Source organism: Pecten maximus, chromosome 18 (genome assembly GCF_902652985.1).
Source record: "Pecten maximus chromosome 18, xPecMax1.1, whole genome shotgun sequence".
NCBI lineage: Eukaryota > Metazoa > Mollusca > Bivalvia > Pectinida > Pectinidae > Pecten > Pecten maximus.
In genome coordinates, this window is record NC_047032.1 from 30998397 (window position 1) to 31025499 (window position 27103).

Below are 27103 nucleotides of genomic sequence, written 5' to 3' on the forward strand. Positions count from 1 at the left end.
ATAAACGTGCTGACTTTACAAAGTACATTAATATTATGCACATTCTTTTGCCATATCTATATCTATATGTGTTTTAACTTTCCTTATGTAATTATAAGGTCACCTGATCGGAATGTTTAAAAGACAACTATGCCCCACACTTGTGGGAACACATGCTCTGTTAGTATGTCTTTGAATACGTCACACTTGGTGGGTCCATTTCTCAATAAAAAGATCAGGTTTAAATAGATAACACTATAGGGTTTCTAGCTGTGACCTAGTACATATAGCTATTAATCAGAGGTCAAATGACAAACATGAAAAGTCAAAAGATATTTGAAATAAACATGTCTGTTGTTACCAGCTTTCGACAACCTCCATTGTGGATGTTTAAACTCTAGCCCCGGAACAGTATTTCTAGATTTGATCAAGTAATTCCTTAAAACTAAAAATAAGTATGGTATCAATACAGGATGGAATTGAATCTCATGTAGGTTCGCATGATGGTGGCCTTCTCTTCCAAATATGTACACTTCAAACATAATGTTGATTATTTTTCTTTTTAACAATGTAACGGATGTAAAAATAATGAAATATATGATTTATATAATTTCATCACAAAATAAAGATTTCACATCTGATTTTTAGCAAAAAATACAATTACATGACAAACAAAGCATTTGGCTCCGTCATCTTTAATCGAGCTGGTACGTTTCAGAAAACTGGTACAAACCAAGTAAAGCAATGTGCAGTCGCCAAGTACATGTCAAAGAAGGGAGATAATTCCAGTCGACACTAATATTTGAACCTTTTTGTGTAACACTAAGGTTTACTGACCAGGAGTTTATTATTTACTGATAAGATGATCTGTCCTCTCTCTACTGTTACAGCTACTGTTAATGTAATATTTGAACCTTTTTGTGTAACACTAAGGTTTACTGACCAGGAGTTTATTATTATTAACTAATGAGATGATTTGTCCTCTAGTGGTACAGCCTCCGTCAATGAAGAGCACATTCCAACAGACTTACTACCTGGCTGATCATGGGAAGGTGGAGTTCAGTGTGGCGTGTAAAGCTAGTGGTAACCCAACGTAAGTAACCTGTAGTCCCCAAAGTTGACTACTCAACTTTTTACACAGAGATCTCCCACTTCCCGTATGTTCTACTTTAGTCCCCAAAGTTGACTACTCGGGTCTAAGTTTAATCTCTTGAGCATATTTACCTGATATCAGAATCCATGTAAATATAACCCAAAACATTAATTATATACGTCACAATGTAGTATTGTTGTTCTGATGACAGATACCCGAAACATGTCACATTCTTTCTAAAAAATCAGACCATTGAATGAATCCTTGTGTTAGACTCATCGTTTTTACACAAACATGGATTTTTGGTGAGACCTCGTGTATACTTAAGTACCCACTGCAAATTCATCTAGATTGCAACAACTCGACTTTGTGGGACATTTTGTCTCAACCCCCCCCTCCCCCTGTTACAGTGCAATAATTGTACAAAAAACAGTCCCTCACCTTAATTGTAGAGGGAAGAATTTGATCATTACAGATTTGTGATATATACGTATCTTGTGTGTTATAGGTACCGATGGGAAGTGGACGGTATTACGATTCATAACCACATGTTTAGGAACTTGTATTCAAATGGTTCCCTGTTCATCAGCGTGTCCAATGACACCTTCAGTCCATACGGTGTCTACCAGTGCTTTGCCAACAACTCTGCAGGCTCCGCCATGTCCATCAAATTCACCCTCACCAAACCTAGTAAGTATAGAGCAGAGAACAGGGGCCACATTGACAATAGGTTATAGAATATTTAACAGCAACAATGTTAGGAGGGGTATGCTGGAGTTGGCCTGTATGTCTGCCTCGAGAAATATTATAAGGGGCAACTCCTCCTAAACTTGAATCCAACTTCAATGGAACTAGGAGTAAGGGGCCCCTGGGAGGGGAATACTGGAGACAGTTTGTCTCTGTTTGGTTTTCATTGAAACTTTCCGAAATTTTGTAAATGTAGTCATCCCAAAATGTGCACTGGGCTTTATTTTTGTCTTGTCTGTCACAGGAATTTAAATTCAAAGCATACTTTGTGATGTCCACCAGTATTGAACTGACACTTTTTGGGTCATGCTTGAATACACAGGATAATTATCCTACTGTGAACCCCCTTGTGATTTTCAGGACTCACTGGTTTCCCGACCAGTCCAACTGTAGATCTCCCCAGAGCTAATGAATATGACTACCAAAGAATCAAGTGTAACTCCCGCCCAACATGTAAACCCGACTGGGCCTGCAGTACGGAGTGGAAGATTGGCACCGGGACTGAAAACAGCATAGATAGTACTGGACCACGTGTCGCTCTTGATGGAGAGGGTAAGCAATTTCATTTTTAGCCCACCATCATCAGATGGTGGGCTATTCAAATCGCCCTGCGTCCGTGGTCCGTCGTCCGTCCGTCCGTCCGTCCCTCCGTCCGTCCGTCCGTAAACAATTCTTGTTATCGCTAATCCTCAGAAAGTACTGAAGGGATCTTTCTCAAATTTCATATGTAGGTTCCCCTTGGTGCCTAGTTATGCATATTGCATTTTGGGACCGATCGGAAAACAACATGGCCGACAGGCAGCCATCTTGGATTTTGACCATTGAAGTTTGTTGTCGCTATTTCTGAGAAAGTACTGAAGGAATCTTTCTCAAATTTCATATGTAGGTTCCCCTTGGTGCCTAATTATGCATATTGTATTTTGGGACAGATCGGAAAACAACATGGCCGACAGGCAGCCATCTTGGATTTTGACAATTGAAGTTTGTTATCGCTATTTCTGAGAAAGTACTGAAGGGATCTTTCTCAAATTTCATAAGTAGGTTCCCCTTGGTGCGTAGTTATGCATATTGCATTTTGGGACTGATCGGAAAACAACATGGCCGACAGGCAGCCATCTTGGATTTTGACCATTGAAGTTTGTTATCGCTATTTCTGAGAAAGTACTGAAGGAATCTTTCTCAAATTTCATATGTAGGTTCCTCTTGGTGCCTTGTTATGCATATAGCATTTTGGGACCGATCGGAAAACAAGATGGCCGTCAGGCAGCCATCTTGGATTTTGACAATTGAAGTTTGTTATCGATAATTCTCAGAAAGCACTGAAGGGATCTTCCTGAAATTTCATAAGTAGGTTCCCCTTGGTGCCTAGTAATGCATATAGCATTTTGGGACTGATCGGAAAACAACTTGGCCGACAGGCAGCCATCTTGGATTTCGAAAATTGAAAGTGGTTATTGCTATTTCTAAGAAACTAATGAAGGGATCTTTCTCCAATTTCATAGGTAGGTTCCCCTTGGTGCTTAGTTATGCATATTGCATTTTGAGACCAATCAGAAAACAACATGGCCGACAGGCAGCCATCTTGGATTTTGACAATTGAAGTTTGTTATCGATAATTCTCAGAAAGTACTGAAGGAATCTTTCTCAAATTCCATATATAGGTTCCCTTTGGTGCCATAATCTTAACTTTTATATATAGGTTTCCCTTGTTTGAAAAGTACTAGAGGTTTCTTCTGAATTTACACAGATTAGTAAGACTTAGAAGAAGAGAAAAGTAGAGAAAAGATCAATCTGACATGGAACCTATGAAGAACATTCAATGGTGGGCGCCAAGATCCCTCTGGGATCTCTTGTTTCTGATACATATGTAACAGGAGAGGAGAAAATGTAGCGGCCAGACCGGGGTTCGAACCCGGGACCTCCGAACACTAGCCGGATGCTCTACCATTTGAGCTACCTGGTCACCGATGATCGACCCAGTACAGTCCTGCTACACATATACACCTTTTTGTAAAAAATGGTTACTAGCTTGTCCGGCTATACATTTTGTCTGTCTATGCACTTAGTTTTGGATGGATTTTCTTGAAACTTTAGATCACATGGAATTTTGCCGGCAGGAACAGCTTTTTCCTATAAAACCCAGAGTTATGACCCTTTATGTAAGAAATGGTTATAAGTTTGTCTCGCTATGGATTTATTTTGTTTTCAATGGATTGACTGCGAATAAATTAGTGTATACTCATGGAAAAGCAGGGGGATATACTTGTCATCCCCTCGGTGACAGCTCTAGTTTAGATGTTTAGAACTGTTCCCAAGCAGATATATCAGGGTATTAAATAGGCTTACTTAAGTACCAATACAATACCACATTTTCATGTACCTGTTAACTTCAGACGGTTAATAATATCATTCCACAATCTTCTACAATCTGTACAGAAATCCACTTTAGATTTCAATTTGCAGGTTTGTATTACAAAAACATTTACTACATCATAACCACATGCCTAAGTCTACCATTCAAAACAAGTTTAGTTTATGCACAAAATCCATCTCAGTTTTTGTTATCGACAGGTACCTTACATTTCCTGTATCTCCTAAGGACGGATCAACTACAGTCAGGTCTGTACTATGGCTGTGGAGTGTGGAACCAAGTAATGTCTCTCCTGACCAAGGGTAGTCACACCACACTCAGTATCACCAGTGTCGGTAAGTATACCGTGACTAACACCACACTCAGTATCACCAGTGTCTATAAGTATACCGTGACTAACACCACACTCAGTATCACCAGTGTCGGTAAGTATACCGTGACTACAGGGTCAAGGTTACACCAGTGTCAGTAAGTATACCGTGACTCACACCACACTCAGCATCACCAGTGTCGGTAAGTATACCATGACTACAGGGTCAAGGTTACACCAGTGTTATATGATAGATTCAATTCTAACTAAACAAACTGGCAGCCATTGTATTAACGTCCTAACATATCACCATGGTAATAGGGGTCAAGGTCACACGGGTGTTATATAATACAGTAAATTATAACTATGTAACACACTACGACAGCCATTATATTAACATCCTAGTATATCCACATGGTAATAGGGGTCAACACACAGTAAAACCACATTTGTTTAGTCCTGTCAGTCTCTTGTTTAGAATAACGTCATTAACAAATTCCATTGTAAACTTATTGAATAAATAACATGTGAATTTCATTTCCAGATAATCCAGGCCTTAAGGATATGGAGCTAAAATATAACAGAGGAGCAACGGGCACCAAAGGAAAATCAGCCGAATTACAGTGTATTTTCTCTGGCTAGTAAGTAAACAAAACAACAACATATATTGGTATCGGACAATTACAGTGTATTTTCTCTGGCTAGTAAGTAAACAAAACAACAACATACATTGGTATCAGACAATTACAGTGTATTTTCTCTGGCTAGTAAGTATATCAAATACAGAGATGTATTGTATGAATTTAACTGAAGAATAGATGATGGAAGAAAGTAGAGCAAGTGAGATGAAAAAATGAAGTAGTGAAAGAAACATGAAAGTTTTCATGCTGTGTAATGAATAAAGGGTTCTATCTTAAATGTTGAGGGAGAAAGCTAATTTTTTAATCCTTAACACACAAAAAAAAGTCTCCAATAATTTTGTACTGTTATAAGATCATAATCATCATTGTGAGGTTTATATAGGTAACCATTTCTGAATTTGTTTTACTGGGGCATGAGAATGCCTGTTTAAATATTGTAGGGTAGCTTTGTTTATAACAGATCTCACCGTCTACCGTTCTAATTCCCGTACTGTAGCTTTGTTTATAACAGATCTCACCGTCTACCGTTCTAATTCCCGTACTGTAGCTATGTTTATAACAGATCTGACCGTGTGTGTTCTAATTCCCGTACTGTAGCTATGTTTATAACAGATCTGACCGTCTACCGTTCTAATTCCCGTACTGTAGCTTTGTTTATAACAGATCTGACCGTCTACTGTTCTAATTCCCGTACTGTAGCTATGTTTATAACAGATCTGACCGTCTACCGTTCTAATTCCTGTACTGTAGCTTTGTTAATAACAGATCTGACCGTCTACTGTTCTAATTCCCGTACTGTAGCTTTGTTTATAACAGATCTGACCGTCTACCGTTCTAATTCCCGTACTGTAGCTTTGTTTATAACAGATCTGGCCATCTACTGTTCTACTGCTCCAATTCTCAGTATTTCCAAATTAAAACTAACTATTCATATATTTGTAGTCCATTGCCAACAATCACATGGTTTGACGAGAACGATGATGAAATAGTTCCTGGAAGCGGAGATAAATACATGCTGTTGAATTACAACAGGATACTGAGAATAAAGAATCTGACACCTGGAGATGAAATGAATTACAAGTGTTGGGGCACACAGAACTATAATGGAGTTATCAAAAAGTCTGCAGTGGTTTTCCTTAACGTGACAGGTAAGAGGTTTTTAGCCCACCATCATCAGATGGTGGGCTATTCAAATCGCCCTGCGTCCGTGGTCCGTCGTCCGTCCGTCCGTCCGTCCGTCCGTCCGTCCCTCCGTCCGTAAACAATTCTTGTTATCGCTATTTCTCAGAAAGTACTGAAAGAATCTTTCTCAAATTTCATATGTAGGTTCCCCTTGGTGCCTAGTTATGCATATTGCATTTTGAGACCAATCGGAAAACAAAATGGCCGACAGGCAGCCATCTTGGATTTTGACAATTGAAGTTTGTTATCGCTATTTCTGAGAAAGTACTAAAAGGATCTTTCTCAAATTTCATATGTAGGTTCCCCTTGGTGCCTAGTTATGCATATTGCATTTTTAGACCAATCGGAAAACAAAATGGCCGACAGGCAGCCATCTTGGATTTTGACAATTGAAGTTTGTTATCTCTATTTTTGAGAAAGTACTGAAGGGATCTTTCTCAAATTTCATATGTAGGTTCCCCTTGGTGCCTAGTTATGCATATTGCATTTTGAGACCAATCGGCAAACAAAATGGCCGACAGGCAGCCATCTTGGATTTTGACAATTGAAGTTTGTTATCGCTATTTCTGAGAAAGTACTGAATGGATCTTTCTCAAATTTCATATGAAGGTTCCCCTTGGTGACTAGTTATGCATATTGCGTTTTGAGACCAATCGGATAACAACATGGCCGACAGGCAGCCATCTTGGATTTTGACAATTGAAGTTTGTTATCTCAGTTTTTGAGAAAGTACTGAAGGGATCTTTCTCAAATTTCATATGTAGGTTCCCCTTGGTGCCTAGTTATGCATATTGCGATTTGAGACCAATCGGAAAACAACACGGCCGACAGGCAGCCATCTTGGATTTTGACAATTGATGTTTGTTATCACTATTTCTGAGAAAGTACTGAAGGGATCTTTCTCAAATTTCATATGTATGTTCCCCTTGGTGCCTAGTTATGCATATTGCGATTTGAGACTAATCGGAAAACAACATGGCCGACAGGCAGCCATCTTGGATTTTGACAATTGATGTTTGTTATCACTATTTCTGAGAAAGTACTGAATGGATCTTTCTCAAATTTCATATGAAGGTTCCCCTTGGTGCCTAGTTATGCATATTGCGTTTTTAGACCAATCGGATAACAACATGGCCGACAGGCAGCCATCTTGGATTTTGACAATTGAAGTTTGTTATCGCTATTTCTGAGAATGTACTGAAGGGATCTTTCTGAAATTTCATATGTAGATTTCCCTTGGTGCCTAGTTATGCATATTGCGATTTGAGACCAATCTGAAAACAACATGGCCGACAGGCAGCCATCTTGGATTTTGACAATTGATGTTTGTTATCACTATTTCTGAGAAAGTACTGAATGGATCTTTCTGAAATTTCATATGTAGGTTTCCCTTGGTGCCTAGTTATGCATATTGCGTTTTGAGACCAATCCGAAAGCAACATGGCCGACAGGCAGCCATCTTGGATTTTGACAATTGAAGTTTGTTATCGCTATTTCTGAGAAAGTACTGAAGGGATCTTTCTGAAATTTCATATGTAGATTTCCCTTGGTGCCTAGTTATGCATATTGCGATTTGAGACCAATCTGAAAACAACATGGCCGACAGGCAGCCATCTTGGATTTTGACAATTGATGTTTGTTATCACTATTTCTGAGAAAGTACTGAATGGATCTTTCTCAAATTTCATATGTAAGTTTCCCTTGGTGCCTAGTTATGCATATTGCGATTTGAGACCAATCTGAAAACAACATGGCCGACAGGCAGCCATCTTGGATTTTGACAATTGAAGTTTGTTATCTCTATTTCTCAAAGTACTGAATGGATCTTTCTCAAATTTCATAAGTAGGTTCCCCTTGGTCACTTGCATTGCATTTTTGGACCAGTCTGTCCGGAAAACAACCTGGCAAACAAACAGCCATTATCGTTAAATCTCAAATTTCTTATATAGCTAGGATTCCCTTGTTTGAAAAGTACTGGAGGGATATCTAAATTTGCACAGATTAGTAAAATGAAGGGAAAAGTAGAGAAAAGATCAATCTGACATGGAACCTATGAAGATCATTCAATGGTGGGCGCCAAGATCCCTCTGGGATCTCTTGTCCTTAATGTTACAGGTAAGAGGTTTTCCTTAATGTGACAGGTAAGAGGTTTTCCTTAACTAAGAAGAGATTTTTGGAATGGAACTCGTTTTATTTGTTTCCTCAAATTTAGAGAACCAAGTTTATCTCTTAGTATTGGGTATTTTGAACTCATCTGAAAAAAATTCTAGATATTACAGAGTGCACTGGTCCTCTTTCCCAGAGGTTTGTTGTTTCTGACCAGATGTACTTACTTGGTTACTTACTAGAGAAAATGGTCAACAAAGAGATAAATCAACTTATTATCATTTCAGGTCCACCTCAGGCGAATAGTGATCAGATGCAAAATGTTGTCAAACCCATAGGAACTGCTGCCAAGTTTTATTGTAACACTACTTCTCTACCAGGCGAGCTGGAACCTGCCGTACCCACTTGGTACTTCAACGGGGCTCTAATTACTGAAGGTAGTGTATATATCATTGTACTACAACGGGGCTCTAATTACTGAAGGTAGTGTATATATCATTGTACTACAACGGGGGTCTAATTACTGATGGTAGTGTATATATCATTGTACTTCAACGGGGCTCTAATTACTGATGGTAGTGTATATATCATTGTACTTCAACGGGGGTCTAATTACTGATGGTAGTGTATATATCATTGTACTTCAACGGGGGTCTAATTACTGATGGTAGTGTATATATATTTGTACTTTGAAAACTTATTAAAACCCTATAGATGCTAGTGATGGAAGTTGTTTTTCTTTCAGAATTGATTAGGAGGAAAATCGAGATTGATCGATCATTGTTGATATCTGGTTTTCTAAATTTAACACAGAATTTATTATAATTAACCATTTGTAGAAAATTTATGTTCATCTGGAGTACATTATTACACATCTTGGCCTTTGTTATCAATACTTTTAATAATAAATTAAGCATATAACAGTTATATTTAAACCTTCTCAATCACTTGTATACAAGCAATGAATATATTGGTAAAATATGAGATCAAATTTCTCTTGTTTGGTAACCTTACAAAAATACGGGAAGCGAAAGATTGTTCATCCTTTTTGATTCGGGGAAGGGAGGATATTTCTCATCCTTGTTGACTCGGGGAAGGGATAATATTTTCCATCCTTGTTGACTCGGGGAAGGGAGGATATTTCTTATCCTTGTTGACTCGGGGAAGGGATAATATTTTCCATCCTTGTTGACTCGGGGAAGGGAGGATATTTCTCATCCTTGTTGCCTCGGGGAAGGGAGGATATTTTCTCATCCTTGTTGACTCTGGGAAGGGAGGATATTTCTCATCCTTGCTGACTCGGGGAAGGGAGGATATTTTCCATCCTTGTTGACTCGGGGAAGGGAGGATATTTTCCATCCTTGTTGACTCGGGGAAGGGAGGATATTTTCCATCCTTGTTGACTCGGGGAAGGGAGGATATTTTCCATCCTTGTTGACTCGGGGAAGGGAGGATATTTTCCATCCTTGTTGACTCGGGGAAGGGAGGATATTTTCCATCCTTGTTGACTCGGGGAAGGGAGGATATTTTCCATCCTTGTTGACTCAGGGAAGGGAGGATATTTTTCATCCTTGTTGACTCGGGGAAGGGAGGATATTTTTCATCCTTGTTGACCCGGGGAAGGGAGGATATTTCTCTGCCTTGACATAGGTGTAAGGTGGGGATTTCAGATTCTGGTAGACACTGGGATACTTAATATGTTATGATGGATGTATTGAAGCTCGAGCTTCTTTTACAGCTGAGGTTGGTTTTGAACAACGCTACAGAAAAGAGGCAAATGGAAAAGTCCTGATCGTCAATAAAGTACAGAAAACAAACACCGGCAGTTTCCAGTGTATGACTTCTAACAGCGAAGGTGTCTTCATGCGTGATGCGACGCTTGTCGTTATAGGTATGTCAAATTTATAGGTCGTGGAGAATTCACATTAGTCAGGTCTTTATTGTATATGCTAAGACATGTGGTTACTTCAGGGTCAGATATAATTTAGTCATATATTAATAGGATGTACAGTACTTTCCAGTTAATCGGGTATTTCGTTTAATTGGGTAAAATTTCAAAAACCAAAACCATTTTCTCATAAATCATGTCAAAAAAATTCGTGTAATTGGGTTGGAAAAGTCGCATTTTTCGGTTATTCGAATAGAACAATCGGGACAAAAAAATAGAAATAATCTGATTTTCACGGAAGTCATTACGTATTTCTTTAAGTTTTGGACATTTATCAACAAATAGGGTAATTTAGATGGTTAAAATGTCAAAAACCGGTAAAATATTACCTTAAACGATAATGTTATGTTGGGGTTTTGCCATGTTCAGAACTGTGTTGTTGATAATTATGCCTCGTGGGGTTTTTCCCCCAACAGGAAGTCGATTAAGAATTGTGGGTAAAATTAAATGTTATTTTTAGAGTCAGCAGCAGGCCAAACGTAATGGGGGTTTAAAAGCATAATTAAGCTACTAGACAATTAAACTTTTACTTCTGAGATGTAAAATCTTCGAAGCAGAAACCAAAACAATAGGGTTTGACCTGGGTCTGCCATTGCTACAGATCGATTGATATCACTGTATGTGGCGAATCCAAAGTGAGGGGTTCGCCGAAGGGAAATGTGACGACACCGGTACACAGGTGAGTTATTAAAAAAACAGTAGCGAGCAGTAAAAGGATAGACGCCCTACGTTAGCTCATAATTCCTATTCAGGTAAGGATACGAACTGGTTAATAAAAACATTACATTGTATTTCGTGTTGTTTTATCAGTGACTGCCAGTACTGTCAAGGTCGTATTTATACCACAGGAAACGACCCAATTAAACTTGGTTTCTCCGATCTCTGTGCTTTGGCAATTGGAAATAATATAGAATATTAAAAACGTAATAGAGAACAAAAGAATGCCTCGAGCTCTAGGATAAATATAAATGACTTTAGCTGTAATTGTCGGCGAGTCCTTAGATCGTATGTCAAATTAGGAACACGTGGATGAAACAGGGATGTATGACCCCCGATTTGAGGTGCTACGATTGTACTGTGTCGCGAATAAGAAACAATTGTAAGGTTTCTTATTTTAATACATATATTTTTATACAATTAGTAATATGACTATTTGACTTCAGTAAAAGCACAAACAAAAACACCGTTTATCAACAATAATAACGCAAATATTTTCATCCAAACTGTTTATTAACATAATAACGCAAATATTTTCATCCAAAATCGAACCAAGTCTGACAACCATTATGGACCAAATCCAAGACGGCGACGTGCATTTCGGCTTATTGCATAAGTCGGTTAATCAGGTAAAAAGTCCCCGCAAATGGACAACCCAATTAAGCGGAATGCACTGTATTACGTAAAGTACAGCAACGTTAATTTTGAAATCTTTACAATTTGTTAGAATCCTTTTTAGGATGATTTTGTTAATGATTTCTGTTCATATTCATTTTTCAACAGTGCATATTTTTTGTTACAATGGAAATCCTCAAAATGCAACATTCTAGAAATTTCCCTCTTTGTTTAATATAAATTTCAAAAATGCATTTCCTACATTTTTTTTTACTGTTAATCAGTTAAACAATTACTTTTATTTGTGTCAGTAAAAAAAAATACATATTTTTATTCATTTTTTAACATTATGGAAAATAGGACCCTCTATTCCTTCTCCCTGCAACTTCAAAGAAGTGAGGTATTTTCCAAATAATTTGCAATCGTCACTAACAAAAGGACTATCTTACAGATATTACAACACTTTTTCTCAAATTTTGTTGGCTATTGTTGTGTAAGTGGGTGTACTTGGCATATGAGGAACTTGTGTGAAAATTAGCGAGTCACGCATGTGCTGTAATCGTCATGGTTATGTACAAATCTGTAGATGTTTATTGTAGACCCCGATCATGGTTATGTACAAATCTGTAGATGTGTATTGTAGACCCCTTCGTGGTTATGTACAAATCTATAGATGTTTATTGTAGACCCCGATCATGGTTATGTACAAATCTGTAGATTACATTTGTTTAATTGTAGACCCCGTCGTGGTTATGTACAAATCTGTAGATGTTTATTGTAGATTCCGTCATGGTTATGTACAAATCTATAGATGTTTATTGTAGATCCCGTCGTGGTTATGTATAAATCTGTAGATGTTTATTGTCGACCCCCGTCATGGTTATGTACAAATCTGTATTCTACATTTGTTTAATTGTAGACCCCATCGTGGTTACTTACACTCCTCCAGAGGAAATGGAACTGCTACCGGAGGAAGTGAAATACCTCGCAGTAGATGCCACAACCGACCCCCTGTTTACACTGAAGTACAGCTGGTCCTTTACAAACAAGGATGGTGACATCTTCTATAATAACGATGTTGGAGATAACTTTGGTTCCAACTTCCCAGAAGAGCTGGTACTGTCCAGTGATAGATCCAACCTAACACTTAACGGTGCTAACTTAGAAGGAGGAGAAATATTCAAACTTGTAGGTTCCTACAAACTCCGTGTTTTCCATGACCATGAAGAGAAAACATATTTTTCCGAGGTGACCACTGATGACAGCATCAATCGTAAGTATAGACTTCCCAGTTACACTTCATCAGCAGATGTAAAAATTTAAAAACAAAAATTAATAACAAAATGAGACTTTGACTTTTGAAAAACAGATGAATATCGACAAAACAAACATGCTTATTTACTAAATATTGATCAAACATACTTAAAATATGAACAAAATGTAGCTTTGCATGGCAACTTAAAAGTACAAGGAGGATAAGACCAGGTGGTCCTGTAGGGTAAGCGTTTTCTGTCTGTTACTGTCCTTCCTAGACTGGAAGACTGTTAGCCAGAGATCCTGGTTTGATCCCTAGCCGAAGCATTGAAACAAATAATGAACTCTAACTGTCCTTCCTAGAGTGGAAGACTGTTAGCCAGAGATCCTGGTTCGATTCCTAGCCGAAGCATTGAAATAAATAATGAACTGTTACTGTCCTTCCTAGAGCGCCAGTGATCCTGGTTCGATCCCTAGCCGAAGCATCGAAATAAATAATGAACTCTTACAAAAAAAAAAAATATTTGAAAATAGTAACAATAATTTATGGATATATATGTCACTGGGCAAATGGTGTTTTAAAGATCAACGTTGTTTTTGTAGCTGCTCCTGTTGTGGTGACTACTGCCGGAGGTTTCAACCCGATCATCATTGCAATCATCCTAGGCGTCATCGTCCTTTTCATTGTCATCTTCCTCATCGTCTGTCTCCTCTACAGAAATAGAGGTGGTACCTATCCATGTGAGTAGTACTAGAACTTTCTGTATAAAGAGATAACTACCCTTGTTAACTGTTTTTTTCGGAGACTGGGTTCATGGGGATATAAACATCAGTTTTTGTGATATAAATAATGATGAAAGTTCATGATATCATGTTGAATCTATTAACGCAAGGATAAAGTCAGAAGTGATAGGTGTTAGTAAAATGTTTCATCGGCCCAGAATTTAAAAGTGCTAGTTGGTTTCCTTGCTTCACTGATATGTAAATCTTGCAATTTATAAAAATATGGCTGTCAAAATGAGATGAAATTGGCAAGAATGAATATTGATGTATATTGTGCTTATAACTACTTTCTGAAGCATTATTACCCGCCTCAGTGCATCGTATACAACAAAATACTTATTGGTAAACACCTTTTATTAGATTGCATTGATCTACACCCTACTAGTGAAATTTTTACAACAGCATACCAAGTATAAAAATTCATTTCAAAACTGTTGTATAAAGATTTGAACTATTTAAAAACAGTTGATCAGTATCACAAGATATGAATAACCAGTCACTTTTGTAGGTTTAGATGCCTGATATTTGTCCTGTTGTATGCTGGGGTGAAGGGATATCAAGATTGTACAAATGAATGACATTGACCATGTAAATGACATTGACCTTCATTCAAGGTCACATGGGTTAAATATGCTAAAATCTTTAAACAACTTCTCACTGTGCAAGAGAAAACCCAGTTTCATATAAAATGACAAGGCTTTCCAATTGGTGATTGCTTTGTCTCCCCTGTGTAATTGAAGGATTATCTCCCCTGTACAGAAGATAGATTATCTCCCCTTATGAATAACTGATTGATTATCTCCCCTATCCCTCAAGCACCCAGTACATGACTGAAAACCTTTCTTTTTTTTTTTCAGTGGACAAAAAAGAATTGGCAGCTGGACATGACCCGGAGAAAGAACTGGCTAACAGTGGTTTCCATGATCTGTCAAGAGCGTAAGTAATCACAGTCCGTAACATTAAGCTAAATTAAATAACTCACGTTAAAACCAAATTATTTTATTATATCCTGAAGAAAGAGGTTACTTACTATAATACTTGACTGAAAATTTTTATTACACAAAGAAATTTGTATCTGTTAACCCTTTGCCACATGTAAGCGCCTCTGGACGCCTTTACCCCTTGCCACATGTAAGCGCTTCTCGACGCCTCTGCATTATCTCCATGTAAGCGCTTCTCGACGCCTCTACGTTATCTCAATGTAAGCGCCTCTCGACGCCATGCCGGTTCGGTAAACTTAGACATGGAAAATCCCGTGATTGAGAGCGACACCTATCTGGAAATCCCTGATACTATTTTAAGAAGATATCAATGCATCGACCAATCAGATTTGTAAACGTCATTCATACGAAAGTTTTTGAATAAATTAACCTAGAAAGTGTGAGTCATGAGTGTAGAAAAGTGTGACAACAACGAGGCGTGATGGCGGCTGTGGCTACGATTTTGCGCGACGTTTTTGACGACGATGATGATAATTTAGAGTTCGATGGCTTTGGACCTGAATACATTGAGTCAGATATTGATCTTAACGATGTTCTAAATGAACTGTCAACAGATAACGAGTCCGAAAATGAGGACGAACGGCGACTAGTTGTACCGCCGCCATTAGGTAATGTTGACCGAGATTTTTCGCCGATCACAGTAAATGATTTTGTTAGGGAAACGGGGCCAGTACTTCCAGAAACTTTTGATTTTGATACTGCAAGTCCCATTGATTATTTCTACCTTTTCTTCAATGAGAATCAGTTTTCCACCATAGCTCGACACATTAATAACTACGCTCGCTGGCATTTGAAAAACGAAGGTAGATTTGACCCGAAATGGTCGGATACACATTCCTTCGTCGCGACATCGGATATAAAATATTCTAGGCTTAAGCCTGAACTGTTGAAATATTCTTGTGAAAACTTTGAAAATGCAGTTTGTTTCATTTGGGAGTTAATGATGAATCATTTCATGTACAGGAATTCAATGAATTATAAATTACATTGTCAAAATATTTTGAAATTTTTCTGTTCTGTTTGTATACAGCTGATTTCGTGGTTATGTGTTGTTGGTTTTATAAAGAAAATAGCACAGAATTAAAATTTAAGAAATTCTGAACATAATTGTAACTTACTAAAAATGTCTAAAACAACTACTTCACTTTTAAAATTAGGTTTAGAAAAATTAATCAAAACAAAGCTTAATTTCTCAAAAACTGCCATTGAGATGGTGTATGTATATTTCAGTCAGCGCAATAATGTTGCATTGCAACAATGTATCTTTGCACTATTGGCACAGAGTGCTGAAGTGTTATAACCTGCATGTGGCAAAGGGTTAAACGATCTTTGTTTTTCAAAACAAGAAGTATGATTTGTGTGACTAATATTCAGAAAGGAATCTGGACTTGAAATTAAAAGCAAAAAATAAGAAAAAATAATAACACAAAACCTAGCTGCAATTTAAATTATGATATGTATTGTTTTCTTCCAATTTCAGATTTTAAATATTTTTAACTTAGTTATTATCAAATGATGAAATATTCAATAAATTATTTATATACGGACTTCCTATATTTCATGGAAATGCATTAAGTATGGTGCAAGTAGAAAATTGCATTCGGGTAAGTGAATTTCAGAATTTTACTTGCCCGCAACTTAAAAAACTTTTTACACCCCTGAGTAGGTTTACCTTGGAACGAGTCGTGTTTATACCAGAGTGGATTTGTTAGTACCTTTAATGAGTTTGTTTTGGCAGGAGAGTGGATTCGTTTTTACCTTTAACGAGTTTGTGTTGGCTTTAAAAATGAATTTGAATTGTATGTTATACCTTCTTATACTTTGAAATTACATGTTTTTTCACAGGGACGGTTTTGATGATGAGAAACCCACCAATGATAGAATGTCCCTAAACGACAGCGACAAGGACTACGACAGTGACGATGACCTAGACCAGGAATATGGCATTGACTTCGACACTTCAAAGTTCAATGAAGATGGCTCTTTCATTGGTCAATACACCGACAGCAAACGTCACCCTCCAAACCAGTCAGTCGTCTAAGACTGTAGACTACTGTCAATTACCCAAAATACAAATGTCCTTTACAGCTACTGGTCATATAAATTTTCTAAAAAACATTAAAATTTTAAATGATGGTCATGTCCAGTCTTAACACAGAAATCAAGATACTAACTGGTGCAAGACCAATTTATTTTTTTAAGAAAATGATCAGTTTACCAAAAATTGTAGTGCTTATCAAAACAAGACAGCCATTTTGTCACGGCTTCACTTGGACATTTTGTTTCTCATGATTTCGAGTAGCTTTAGGTGTATTTTTTGTTGTTTTATAAAAAATAATTTTACCTAAAGATACTGGAAATGTGGTTTAGTGTCAGCAGCCAGAAACAAGACAACAAGAAAAAAGAATGTAAAAAAATGAAAAGAAGAATTAGATTGTTCAAATTATAAAAATACCACTAGGGGTGTATTACAAAGTACAAATCAAACATTGTTTTCAAGTTTTAACATCAATTTCTGTACAGGATGTTTTTGAATGGATGCATTTTTTTTTTATCTTTTTAATTTTAAAGTTAAAAAAGGATGCATTTCTCAGAGAAATTATCTGACTTCAATATTTCATTTTACATTTTCTAAGTTAAAAATGTGAAAATAATATCCCTAGAAATTAAAAGTAACTTCTCTTTAAAACTAAAAGAACATTTGAAGGTGCAGTTAGTGATTGACTGATTTCAATTTTGCAAAAGTATGTAGTTAAAAAAGAAAATCAACTGATAATTTGCTTCAGAAAATTTTTAATAGTTGAACATCGGGAAAAAATCTGTGTATTCTCTATTATGTTTCTGCGACTTATCAGATGTACTATAAATGTCAATAGAAACCTTCCAGAAATTCCAGGTTTAGTAATTGTAAACATTCCAGAAATTCCAGGTTTAGTAATTGTTAACATTCCAAAAATTCCAGGGTTAAGGTATTGTTAACATTCCAAATATTCCAGGTTTAGTAATTGTTTACATTCCAAATATTCCAGGTTTAGTAATTGTTAACATTCCAAAAATTCCAGGGTTTAGTAATTGATAACATTCCAGAAATTCCAGGTTTAGTAATTGTTAACATTCCAGAAATTCCAGGTTTAATAATTGTTAACATTCCAGAAATTCCAAGTTTACTTATTGTTAACATTCCAGAAATGTTAACATTCCAGAAATTCCAGGTTTAGTAATTGTTAACATTCCAGAAATTCCAGGTTTAGTAATTGTTAACATTCCAAAAATTCCAGGGTTTAGTTATTGTTAACATTCCAGAAATTCCAGGTTTAGTAATTGTTAACATTCCAGAAAAATTCCAGATTTAATTATTGTTAACATTCCAGAAATTCCAGGTTTAGTAATTGTTAACATTCCAAAAATTCCAGGTTTAGTAATTGTTAACATTCCAAATATTCCAGGTTTAGTAATTGTTAACATTCCAAATATTCCAGGTTTAATTATTGTTAACATTCCAAATATTCCAGGTAACCTGTCTAAACATTAAAACTTCTTTCTTTTTTTCCCAGAGATTTGTGGATCTAAAACATTTCTTTATTGTAATTTAAACTATACATTCCAATATATTTCATTTTTCCCTGGACAAGTTTTCAGTTGTATGGAATTATCTAAATGAAGAAAAAAATCTGATGACTGGCAAGTTGTGTGGAAGCATGCTGTTCAAAACTACATTAATTTAGTTTTGTTTTGGAGAGGGAGAGGGGGAGGGGGAGGGAGGTGACAGGGATTTGATAGATTAGGCATTGAGATAAAATTGAAAAGATTTATTTTTGATTGAAGTTAGATTTCCATGCCAATGAATTTGTTGAATGATAGGGTGAAAGGTAACATCCATTCCTGTCGTAACTTCACCATCACTTTTCATTTCATATTTGAGGTACATTCCACACTAAATCAATCATTCCATGTTACGTGGAATTAATATTACGGTTGTGTTAACTACTACAGAGTGTTACTCTCAATAATGAAGAGGAAAATCAAAATTCTGTTAATTTTTTTAGGATTTTTTTTTGTTTTTTTTTGTTCTTTGTCTATTTCAGAAGAAAAGTCTGTATGAGATTTGAGTAACGCTTATGAAAGTTTTGTGTCCTAGCAAATGCATTGGTCCCGAGATGTTTATGATTTTTAACCAAAATGTGTTTCTGTAGTGTAGGTTTAATTTCTTTTTAGATTTCTATAGTGATATAGGTTGAATCTTTTGATGGTTGATTTCCATATAAGTGAAACATTTATCAGAAGTGGTCAAGTTTATTAGTGGCATTTCAAGCCGTTAACTTTGTGTGTGAATCTCCAGTACTTTGATATTGAGAGTATCATAGAGAAAAGTCTATCATTGGGGATTTAATATGGTACCTGTACCTGTCTGTCAACAAACAAATATTACATGTATCAGAAAAGAAGTTCTACATTTCAGAGTGATATCCAACTTTTTTGTTGGCTTGATAAGTAGATCGAATATCTAATCCAACAGGTGTCGAATCTCAATATTTCAAGATAAATTTTTCATGTTCGGTGAAAGAAACGCGTAAATTTTATGAAAATTAATTTTGTCAATTTGGACCTAATTGACTGGGGGGGAAATAGCTGTCACACAAATCAGATGTATATTGGTGAAGTATGATACTGTTTGGAGTCATATCATACGATAGTCTTCTACACATCTCTGTATTAGTAGTTTGGTAAAAATCTTATTATCACAGTCCCAGGTTTATGAAAATGGCATCAGTAGACATTTCATATGGCACAAGTTTTATGACTAATATTTTCTTAGAGTAAATTTATTTTGAGACTTAATAAACCCAAAAACACAATCATGTTAATTGGACTGTTTCAAAACCAAACAAAGATGAGAGTTCCTGCAGTTTTATCTGAATATTGAAAGGTGCCATATTAAACTAGTTTATATTGTGATGAGTGGCATGATTGTTTTAGCCACTCCCAAGGCCAGCCTGTGTCCTACACAACACTATGTATATATAATATTGACATTATAGTTGTATTATCACTTTGAATATCATTATTTTAAAAGTTTGATAAACTAACAATGATTTTTAAGAGAAAGATTATGTAACAGAAAGTGATTCTGCATGTGTTTTAAGTCTTGATGCTGAAAAAAAAGCATTTAAATGTTTTCGGTGACATCTATAAGTATAGGCAGTCTGCCAATGTATAGCCTTGGGTTGAAGTTTGGGCTTCAGTTTCTTTTAAAGATGAAAGTTGTACCCATTTATAGCTTTATTTTGAATTTTCATGCCAATCGTATGATCACAAGATTTATTGTCATATGATCTAAAATTTTGTTGTCACATGATCACAAGGATGGTTGTCACATGATCATAAGTTTTGTTGTCACATGATCACATGGATGGTTGTCACATGAGTTTTGTTGTCACATGATCACCTGATTTATGGAGTAGTATAAGCTTGTGTAAAATTTCTCTGTTTAGATGTTTTGTATGTTTCACTGTATGTGATTCAAACCTCGTTTTCGGTAAATATTCCCGACAGGTAAATATTCCCTGTGTGTTTGTCCGGTACATATATAGTTGTACACAAAAACAGTCATTCATGTGTACATTAATCTTGTGCTGGCAACATGTACCAGTGACTTGTAATTGTATGAAGGTAAATTTGTGTATGAAACGGAAATCAGCCGAAAACGATTTTTGAACAAATTTACCCTATAACTTTTTTTTTGCATTTGATTATATATATATATTTTTTAACAATGAAGATGTCGAAGTTACAACTTAGATTTACTATGTAAGGGAACAAGATCAGTCCAGTATTACACATAGGACACCATTCCTGTGCAATCGTTTGTTAAATTGTTATATTTTTATACAAACACGGGTTCCGCAGGTCTTGGTGTTTTTACAGCAGCCTCTGGTCGTCTGACATTAGTGCCCTAATCCGTGAGTTTTGCTGATTTGCCAGGTCGGTCACGTGACCAGAGGACTCAGGTTGCTATGTTAGTAGTACCCACTAGTCGTCAAGGTAGCAGTTACTTAACTACATGACAGGCCATGTTCTTTCAACATCTGAGACAAAATCCAGTTACATCAGAAGTGGGGTGGACTATCGACTTGAATGTGTCGTCTTATATGTTGACATGCATCTGAAAGTCAGTTTGAGGGGATTTGTCAACAGATGTCGGAGGAAGCATGGCTTGCTGTTGTTTAGCAACAAGAGTTACCTTAGCGACTGGTTGCCAGGTCAAACATAGCAGCCTGGGTTATGCAGGCCCTGGGCCAGGAACTTTTTTTGTTGAAATTTTGTAATATTTTGTATTTCTGTCAATGAGTAGACATAATATAGATGTTTATAATGTGATGAGTTGATGGAAATCGGAAGTGACCTGCCCTTGGTATGCTCAGATGAGTGCAGGAGACAATGTCATACCATACATCAAATGACAAAAATGCTAGAATAACTTTGATTTTAATTAAATTTTTTTTATAATTTCATTTTCTCCAGATTGTTTTAATTGTATTGGTTATTCTAAAGAGAAATACCATCAGCAAAAGCAGTATCAGTATTGATCTGTTATCAATAGTTTGCACTTTTCTATAGAGGTAAATGTTGGTGGGAGATCATTTCCATCTGTCAAACTGTGATACGTGTACAGCCCAGTTTTAAACATATCTACGCCCTGTATCCAGATGTAAACTCGAACACATCAGTAGTTTACCTAGTATATTCTTATGGATATCTCAATAACACATGTTGTTTTTAATTTGGATATGATTAATTATCTGTGCATTACATGTTTCCATGGTAACAGTAGTCCACCCCCTGGCTGTATGGGTGTGGTCCCCACAGGAGTATTGATTGTCCAGAAGGGCACGGTATTTTTCCTTCCTCATCTAATCAATAAAGATTTGATATCAATATTTCTTGTTTTAGCCTTGTTTCTCGTGTCAAAAGACAATGTCTTTACAATAGATATCACCAAATCTTCCAGATATACGAAATCTAGATTATATTTCAAATCAAGTAAATATTTATTTGAAAATCAATTTGATGTCGTAAGTTGATAGTTTCCTCCCTTGAACTACAACATTTTAAAAATCGAATCCGGAAGTGATTAAATGATTGATATGCAACGGGACAATTAGTGATAGCTTGTGATATTGTTTTCAATAGCTTGCCTGATCCGAAGACCTATCGGCTTATACCATATGGTGTCTCGTTCTGTTGTTGGTCAACTTTTCCTTTAAATCTCTACTTGGTATGATTGAAAGTGCTGAACGGATTTGATCAGATTTGATTTCGAAAAGGACAAAAGCTGGGTGTTTGGGAAAGGTAAGCCCTGTATATATATATAAGACCAGGTAGTCTGAATCATATTCCCCAAATAAAAAGTATGAACATGCCAGTGTTTATGTTGGGAAATTAGGGGTGTTACTATACAGAAACGGAAAATATACAATAAGAAAATCGATATCATCACGGTTATCTTACGACTAAAAGTGTCCATTAAGTTTTGGTAACGTTATAATAGATTCCTATATCATATAAAGGGGTAGCTATACGACTAAAATGTCCATTAAGTTTTGGTAACATTATAATAGATTCCTATATCATATATAGGGGTAGCTATACGACTAAAATGTCCATTAAGTTTTGGTAACGTTATAATAGATTCCTATATCATATATAGGGGTAGCTATACGTGGCATTGGAGTTCTAAGTAAACCCTGGTACTGCCGAGTTCTTCCGAAAACCGAAGTTGAGTGCAGACTAACCCATAGAGGATATCTAACAGTGTCTTCAGTAATACCAAATATATTTCACGAGTGGGGCTAATATTTTGATATTTTTCACGAGTGAAAATATCAAAATATTAGCCACACGAGTGAAATATATTTGGTTTTACTGAAGACACTGTTAGATATTCTGTTTATTACATTTTTTATCAACGAAAACCCTACCCCGTATGCTAACTAGGACTACAGCGATAATTTGTAAACAAAAAAAGTAGTTTCCCCTGTCCAGGTGCTGACATATATGTCGGGCTTTCTGATCAGTCAATTATTTTGGTATTTTCTAATCTTTAATTTGATTGGTCAAATCAGCAAAAGTGATATTTTTGTTATGATATTCTTCACTAGTGAAAAATATCACTTTTATAGAATGAATAATTTTTGATATTTCACTGGTAAAAATGTAATAAAGTGCACTACGTACGTTTACACCACAGGGACTTGGCACGAATTCTCAACATACATAATTGGTCAAGTATATAACGACGGTACAGACAAGTAAGTTGTCGAATACTCGAGGCAATTCATTCCTTTATCAAGACACAAGTAGATTACCAACGATCACATACAGACATAGAACATGAAAAAGATACTCAAGTTTAATAGATTAACAGTATCGTTGTGTTGATTATGTATCATGCTATCTAACACACACATATATATTATACATATACACATGTATATGGACCATGGATTGGGAATTCAGGCTAAATCCCAATGGTTTACACTAGTTCACAGGGGGTAGCTATAGGCGTGGACAGTATGACACGTCCCACAACTACGTTTCCTTGACACGAGATTTTAGGTCGTGTGGCGGGGGATTTTAGGTCGTGTGGCGGGGGATTTGTAGTCGTGGGGCGGGGGATTTGTAGTCGTGTGGCGGGGGATTTAGAGTCGTTGGGGCGGGGGATTTGTAGTCGTGGGGCGGGTAATTCTCGGGATAAGGTGGTGGTTTTTTTATCTGACAATTATTTTTTGTGACTTAATTAGGTCCGCCCTATTCCCCTGGGGACTTTTTGCAATGACACAAACATGCAGGCATATCGAGCACCAAACCCAGCTATCTTCACATCGCACACTAAAATGTATTTCCCAAGCGAATCGAGACAGTCTTCACCAACCTGCACCCCTAGAAATTTTGTTTTATGATGCATGGTATATATCATCGAAATTTAGTATATAGGAAACCAAGTTGAATTGACAGAGGTACATATACACCGTAACTGCTGAGAAAGCAACCATGTAACTGAAGAATTAGCAATATGGAAATTGAAATCCTCAGAGTTTCTATTCAGCTAAATCGAAAGTTATTAATGTTGGTAAGATCAATGAAGTGGCTGATGAAGAAGAGAATGTGATGTTTTCGATTTAATCAATAAAATAACAAAGGATACGATGTAATTCTTAATCAAAATATGAACAAAAATGAGACCACTGAAAAAAGGTACAAAGAGTATTAAGACCAGGAGTTCCAGTAGGAAAACCGTCTTCTGCTTCATCGACGATACCCGCCATACAAATCTAGGTCAAATTGAAAACACCCACTGTACAAATCTAGGTCAAATCAACGACACCCGCCATATAAATATAGATCAAATTGAAAATACCCACCATGCAAATATAGGTCAAATCTATGACATCCGCAATACAAATGTAGGTCAAATCGATGACACCCGCCATACAAATCTATGTCAAATCGATGACACCCGCCATGCAAATAAAGGTCAAATCAACGACACCCGCCATACAAATATAGATCAAATTGAAAATACCCACCATGCAAATATAGGTCAAATAGATGACACCCGCCATACAAATCTAGGTCAAATCGATGAAACCCGCCATACAAATATAGGTCAAATCGATGACACCCGCCATGCAAATATAGGTCAAATCAACGACACCCTTCATTTAAATATAGATCAAATCGATGACACCAGCCATACAAATCTTGGTCAAATCGATGTCACCCGCCATGCAAATCTAGGTCAAATCAATGACATCCGCCATACAAATCTAGATCAAATCGATGACACCCGACATACAAATCTAGGTCAAATCAACAACACTCGCCATACAAATCTAGGTCAAATCGAAAACACCCACCATACAAATCTAGGTCAAATCAACGACACCCCCATACAAATATAGGTCAAATTGAAAACACTCACCTGGCACCATACAAATCTTGGTCAAATCGATGACACCCGCCATACAAATCTTGGTCAAATCGAAAACGCCCACCATACAAATCTGGGTCAAATTATATCGACGACACCCACCATATAAACAAATCAAGGTCAAATCTGGTCATTGCCACTAAACCATCAAAAGAAAAGAAAACTTAACCATTAAGTTTATCAACAAGCATCGAACACGCCTTCACATCGTACAAGGAAATGATCGGTATTTCCTAATGAGACCATGATGCCGCACCATAAAATTTTACCATGGTCCTCCTCAACCTACATCTCTCGAAACCTTCTGTTGTTAATTTCTCCGTCAGTAGTCAACATCTAGAAATGCAAATCCACATTTATAGGGAATTCAAGTTGTAAGGCGTAGTTGTTCGCTGTCCCTGCTGTTGTGGAATTGTAAGTAAAGATCGAGGTAATTCAGCAGTTCATGTCAATCTAATTAAAATTAGACTTTTATAATTTCCGCCCCTCTACAATACTCTACGATACACTTCTATAGAAATATTGCGGTGTATCATAAATTATCGTAGAGGAGTGGGAATTACAAGTCTAATTTTAATTAGATTGCAGTTTATGTTGAGGTGTCTGTATAGAGTGTCCTTGATTTCAAGTTCTCCATGCATGGTATCATATTCGATATGGTCAATGATTTTTGTTAGTTAAAGATTAGCACATGGTCGATACCAAAGGATGATATCGTAGGACTAGGTAAGGTGTCCGGTACCCTTGTTAATTGTTTTTATATATATATATATATATATATATATTTAGAGACAAAAAATCGTTAATTATGTACAAATGCAATTAAGCAGCTTGACAAGGTCGTTTGTTGCCTCTTTTTCGTAAAATCAATCTGTTCTTTTCTTGGTTGATTACTGGGTCAATATGACAACTTGGCTTGCCATAGAAACCTTCCTGATAGCTATAATATCGACACCGACGAATACCCTTTTAAAAATAGATTATCTGATTTCGGTAACTATAGGATCTTACCGTTGTTCGTGTATGGAAACGAACTTACCTCATTATAAGCTATACATTTTTTCAAGATTGGTTAATTAGGCCTCTATGCATTTATAAACTCCCACTTTGGGATATCACTTAGACGTTTATAGATAATAACACTTTTTGTGATATATCACACATTCAAACCCGTTAAAACATATATCACTTAGAAAAAGTGACAGGGATAGGGTTAATTAGTCGTGTGATATCGGCACATATATACTGCTTAGCTTAGGCTTAGCTTTCCGTGGAGAAGAGAGGTGAAATAGCAGCGAAATACATTTTACAGACTCAAAATATATGTGTTACTAGGCCGAGATACAAACGTGTTGCTAAAATCAGTGGAATTAAATCGAGACCCTATAAAAGATTTATTATTATTATTATTCACTTGAGATTGAGAGTATTATCTAGTGGCATAAACGATTTCCTTTATCTCGAGAATAGTTTCTAATAGACAAATCAAAGTACTGAAAGTACTGTAGGAGGCGTTAGTCAGATGTAAAAGGAGATATTTGAAATAAAGCAAGAATACAAATTAAACTAATATCAACATGACTAAACATTTCCACTTAAGTGTGTCAAACCAACTGGACATAATGGTTTTCACAGTCCTGATGAATGTAATGGTTTAGACTGTTCCGATGAACATAATGGTTTTAACCATCTTAAAGTTTCAAACCTACTTCAAAAAGTAGTTAAACATTTCTTATTTCAATCAAACCTTTACTTAAGAAGTCAATCATTTTAAATTTTTCAAATCAACTTCTACTTAGGTACATGTCATTAACATTCCTACTTTAAACCATCTTTTATACTTAAGCAGTTCAAAATTTGCATTTATGTGTTTAAAACAAACTTATATTTTATAGGCCTGGGTATTAGAAATGTCGAAACAATATGATATGCATTTCGATAAGTTATAACAATACACGATATGTATTGAAAATACAGGGAGTGTCTGCTACTTTTTTTGTTGAAAGTGTGCAATGTCTTTCAATATCTTGTAAACAAAATTGTTTATTCCTTTCTATTTTGATCTTAGAATAATATCAAAATTAGATTGACGGCTTTTAAAAGTTATTACACTTTTTTTCAACAAAGACCTCATTTTTAAGGACAATTATTTCAAAATTAGATATCAATTCCATCTATTTTAATAGATCCAATGTCAATATTAACAATAAACTGTGATTTGTGATTTGTTGCTTTTTAATTTACCACCAAGATGTAGATAATAGCCTAGTAGCTATAGGTACTGTATATAAATATACAGCGTTTTACATGCAAAATATTGAAGAAAACTTTCATATTTGATATCAATTCAATATGATTGTATAAG

The 27103-nt window shown here is 36.2% G+C and overlaps 1 protein-coding gene across 8 annotated transcripts in view; it reads left to right on the forward strand.

The window, feature by feature from the left end:
- LOC117316869 (neurofascin-like) overlaps positions 1 to 21685 on the forward strand; it is a 35710-nt gene extending 14025 nt beyond the window's left edge. For 5 of the 8 annotated variants that reach the window (XM_033871654.1, XM_033871656.1, XM_033871655.1 and 2 more), the window contains 12 exons: positions 967 to 1072; positions 1581 to 1762; positions 2180 to 2371; positions 4391 to 4525; positions 5045 to 5141; positions 6084 to 6289; positions 8717 to 8866; positions 10168 to 10320; positions 12629 to 12982; positions 13567 to 13704; positions 14604 to 14682; positions 16593 to 21685. In XM_033871654.1, the coding sequence (XP_033727545.1) occupies positions 967 to 1072; positions 1581 to 1762; positions 2180 to 2371; positions 4391 to 4525; positions 5045 to 5141; positions 6084 to 6289; positions 8717 to 8866; positions 10168 to 10320; positions 12629 to 12982; positions 13567 to 13704; positions 14604 to 14682; positions 16593 to 16788 (1988 nt within the window). In that variant the 3' untranslated portion in view covers positions 16789 to 21685. The remainder of the gene's footprint in view (positions 1 to 966; positions 1073 to 1580; positions 1763 to 2179; positions 2372 to 4390; positions 4526 to 5044; positions 5142 to 6083; positions 6290 to 8716; positions 8867 to 10167; positions 10321 to 12628; positions 12983 to 13566; positions 13705 to 14603; positions 14683 to 16592) is intronic. The other 3 variants (XR_004530019.1, XR_004530020.1, XR_004530021.1) reach the window with 3 other exon arrangements.
- The last annotated feature ends 5418 nt before the right edge of the window (positions 21686 to 27103 follow it).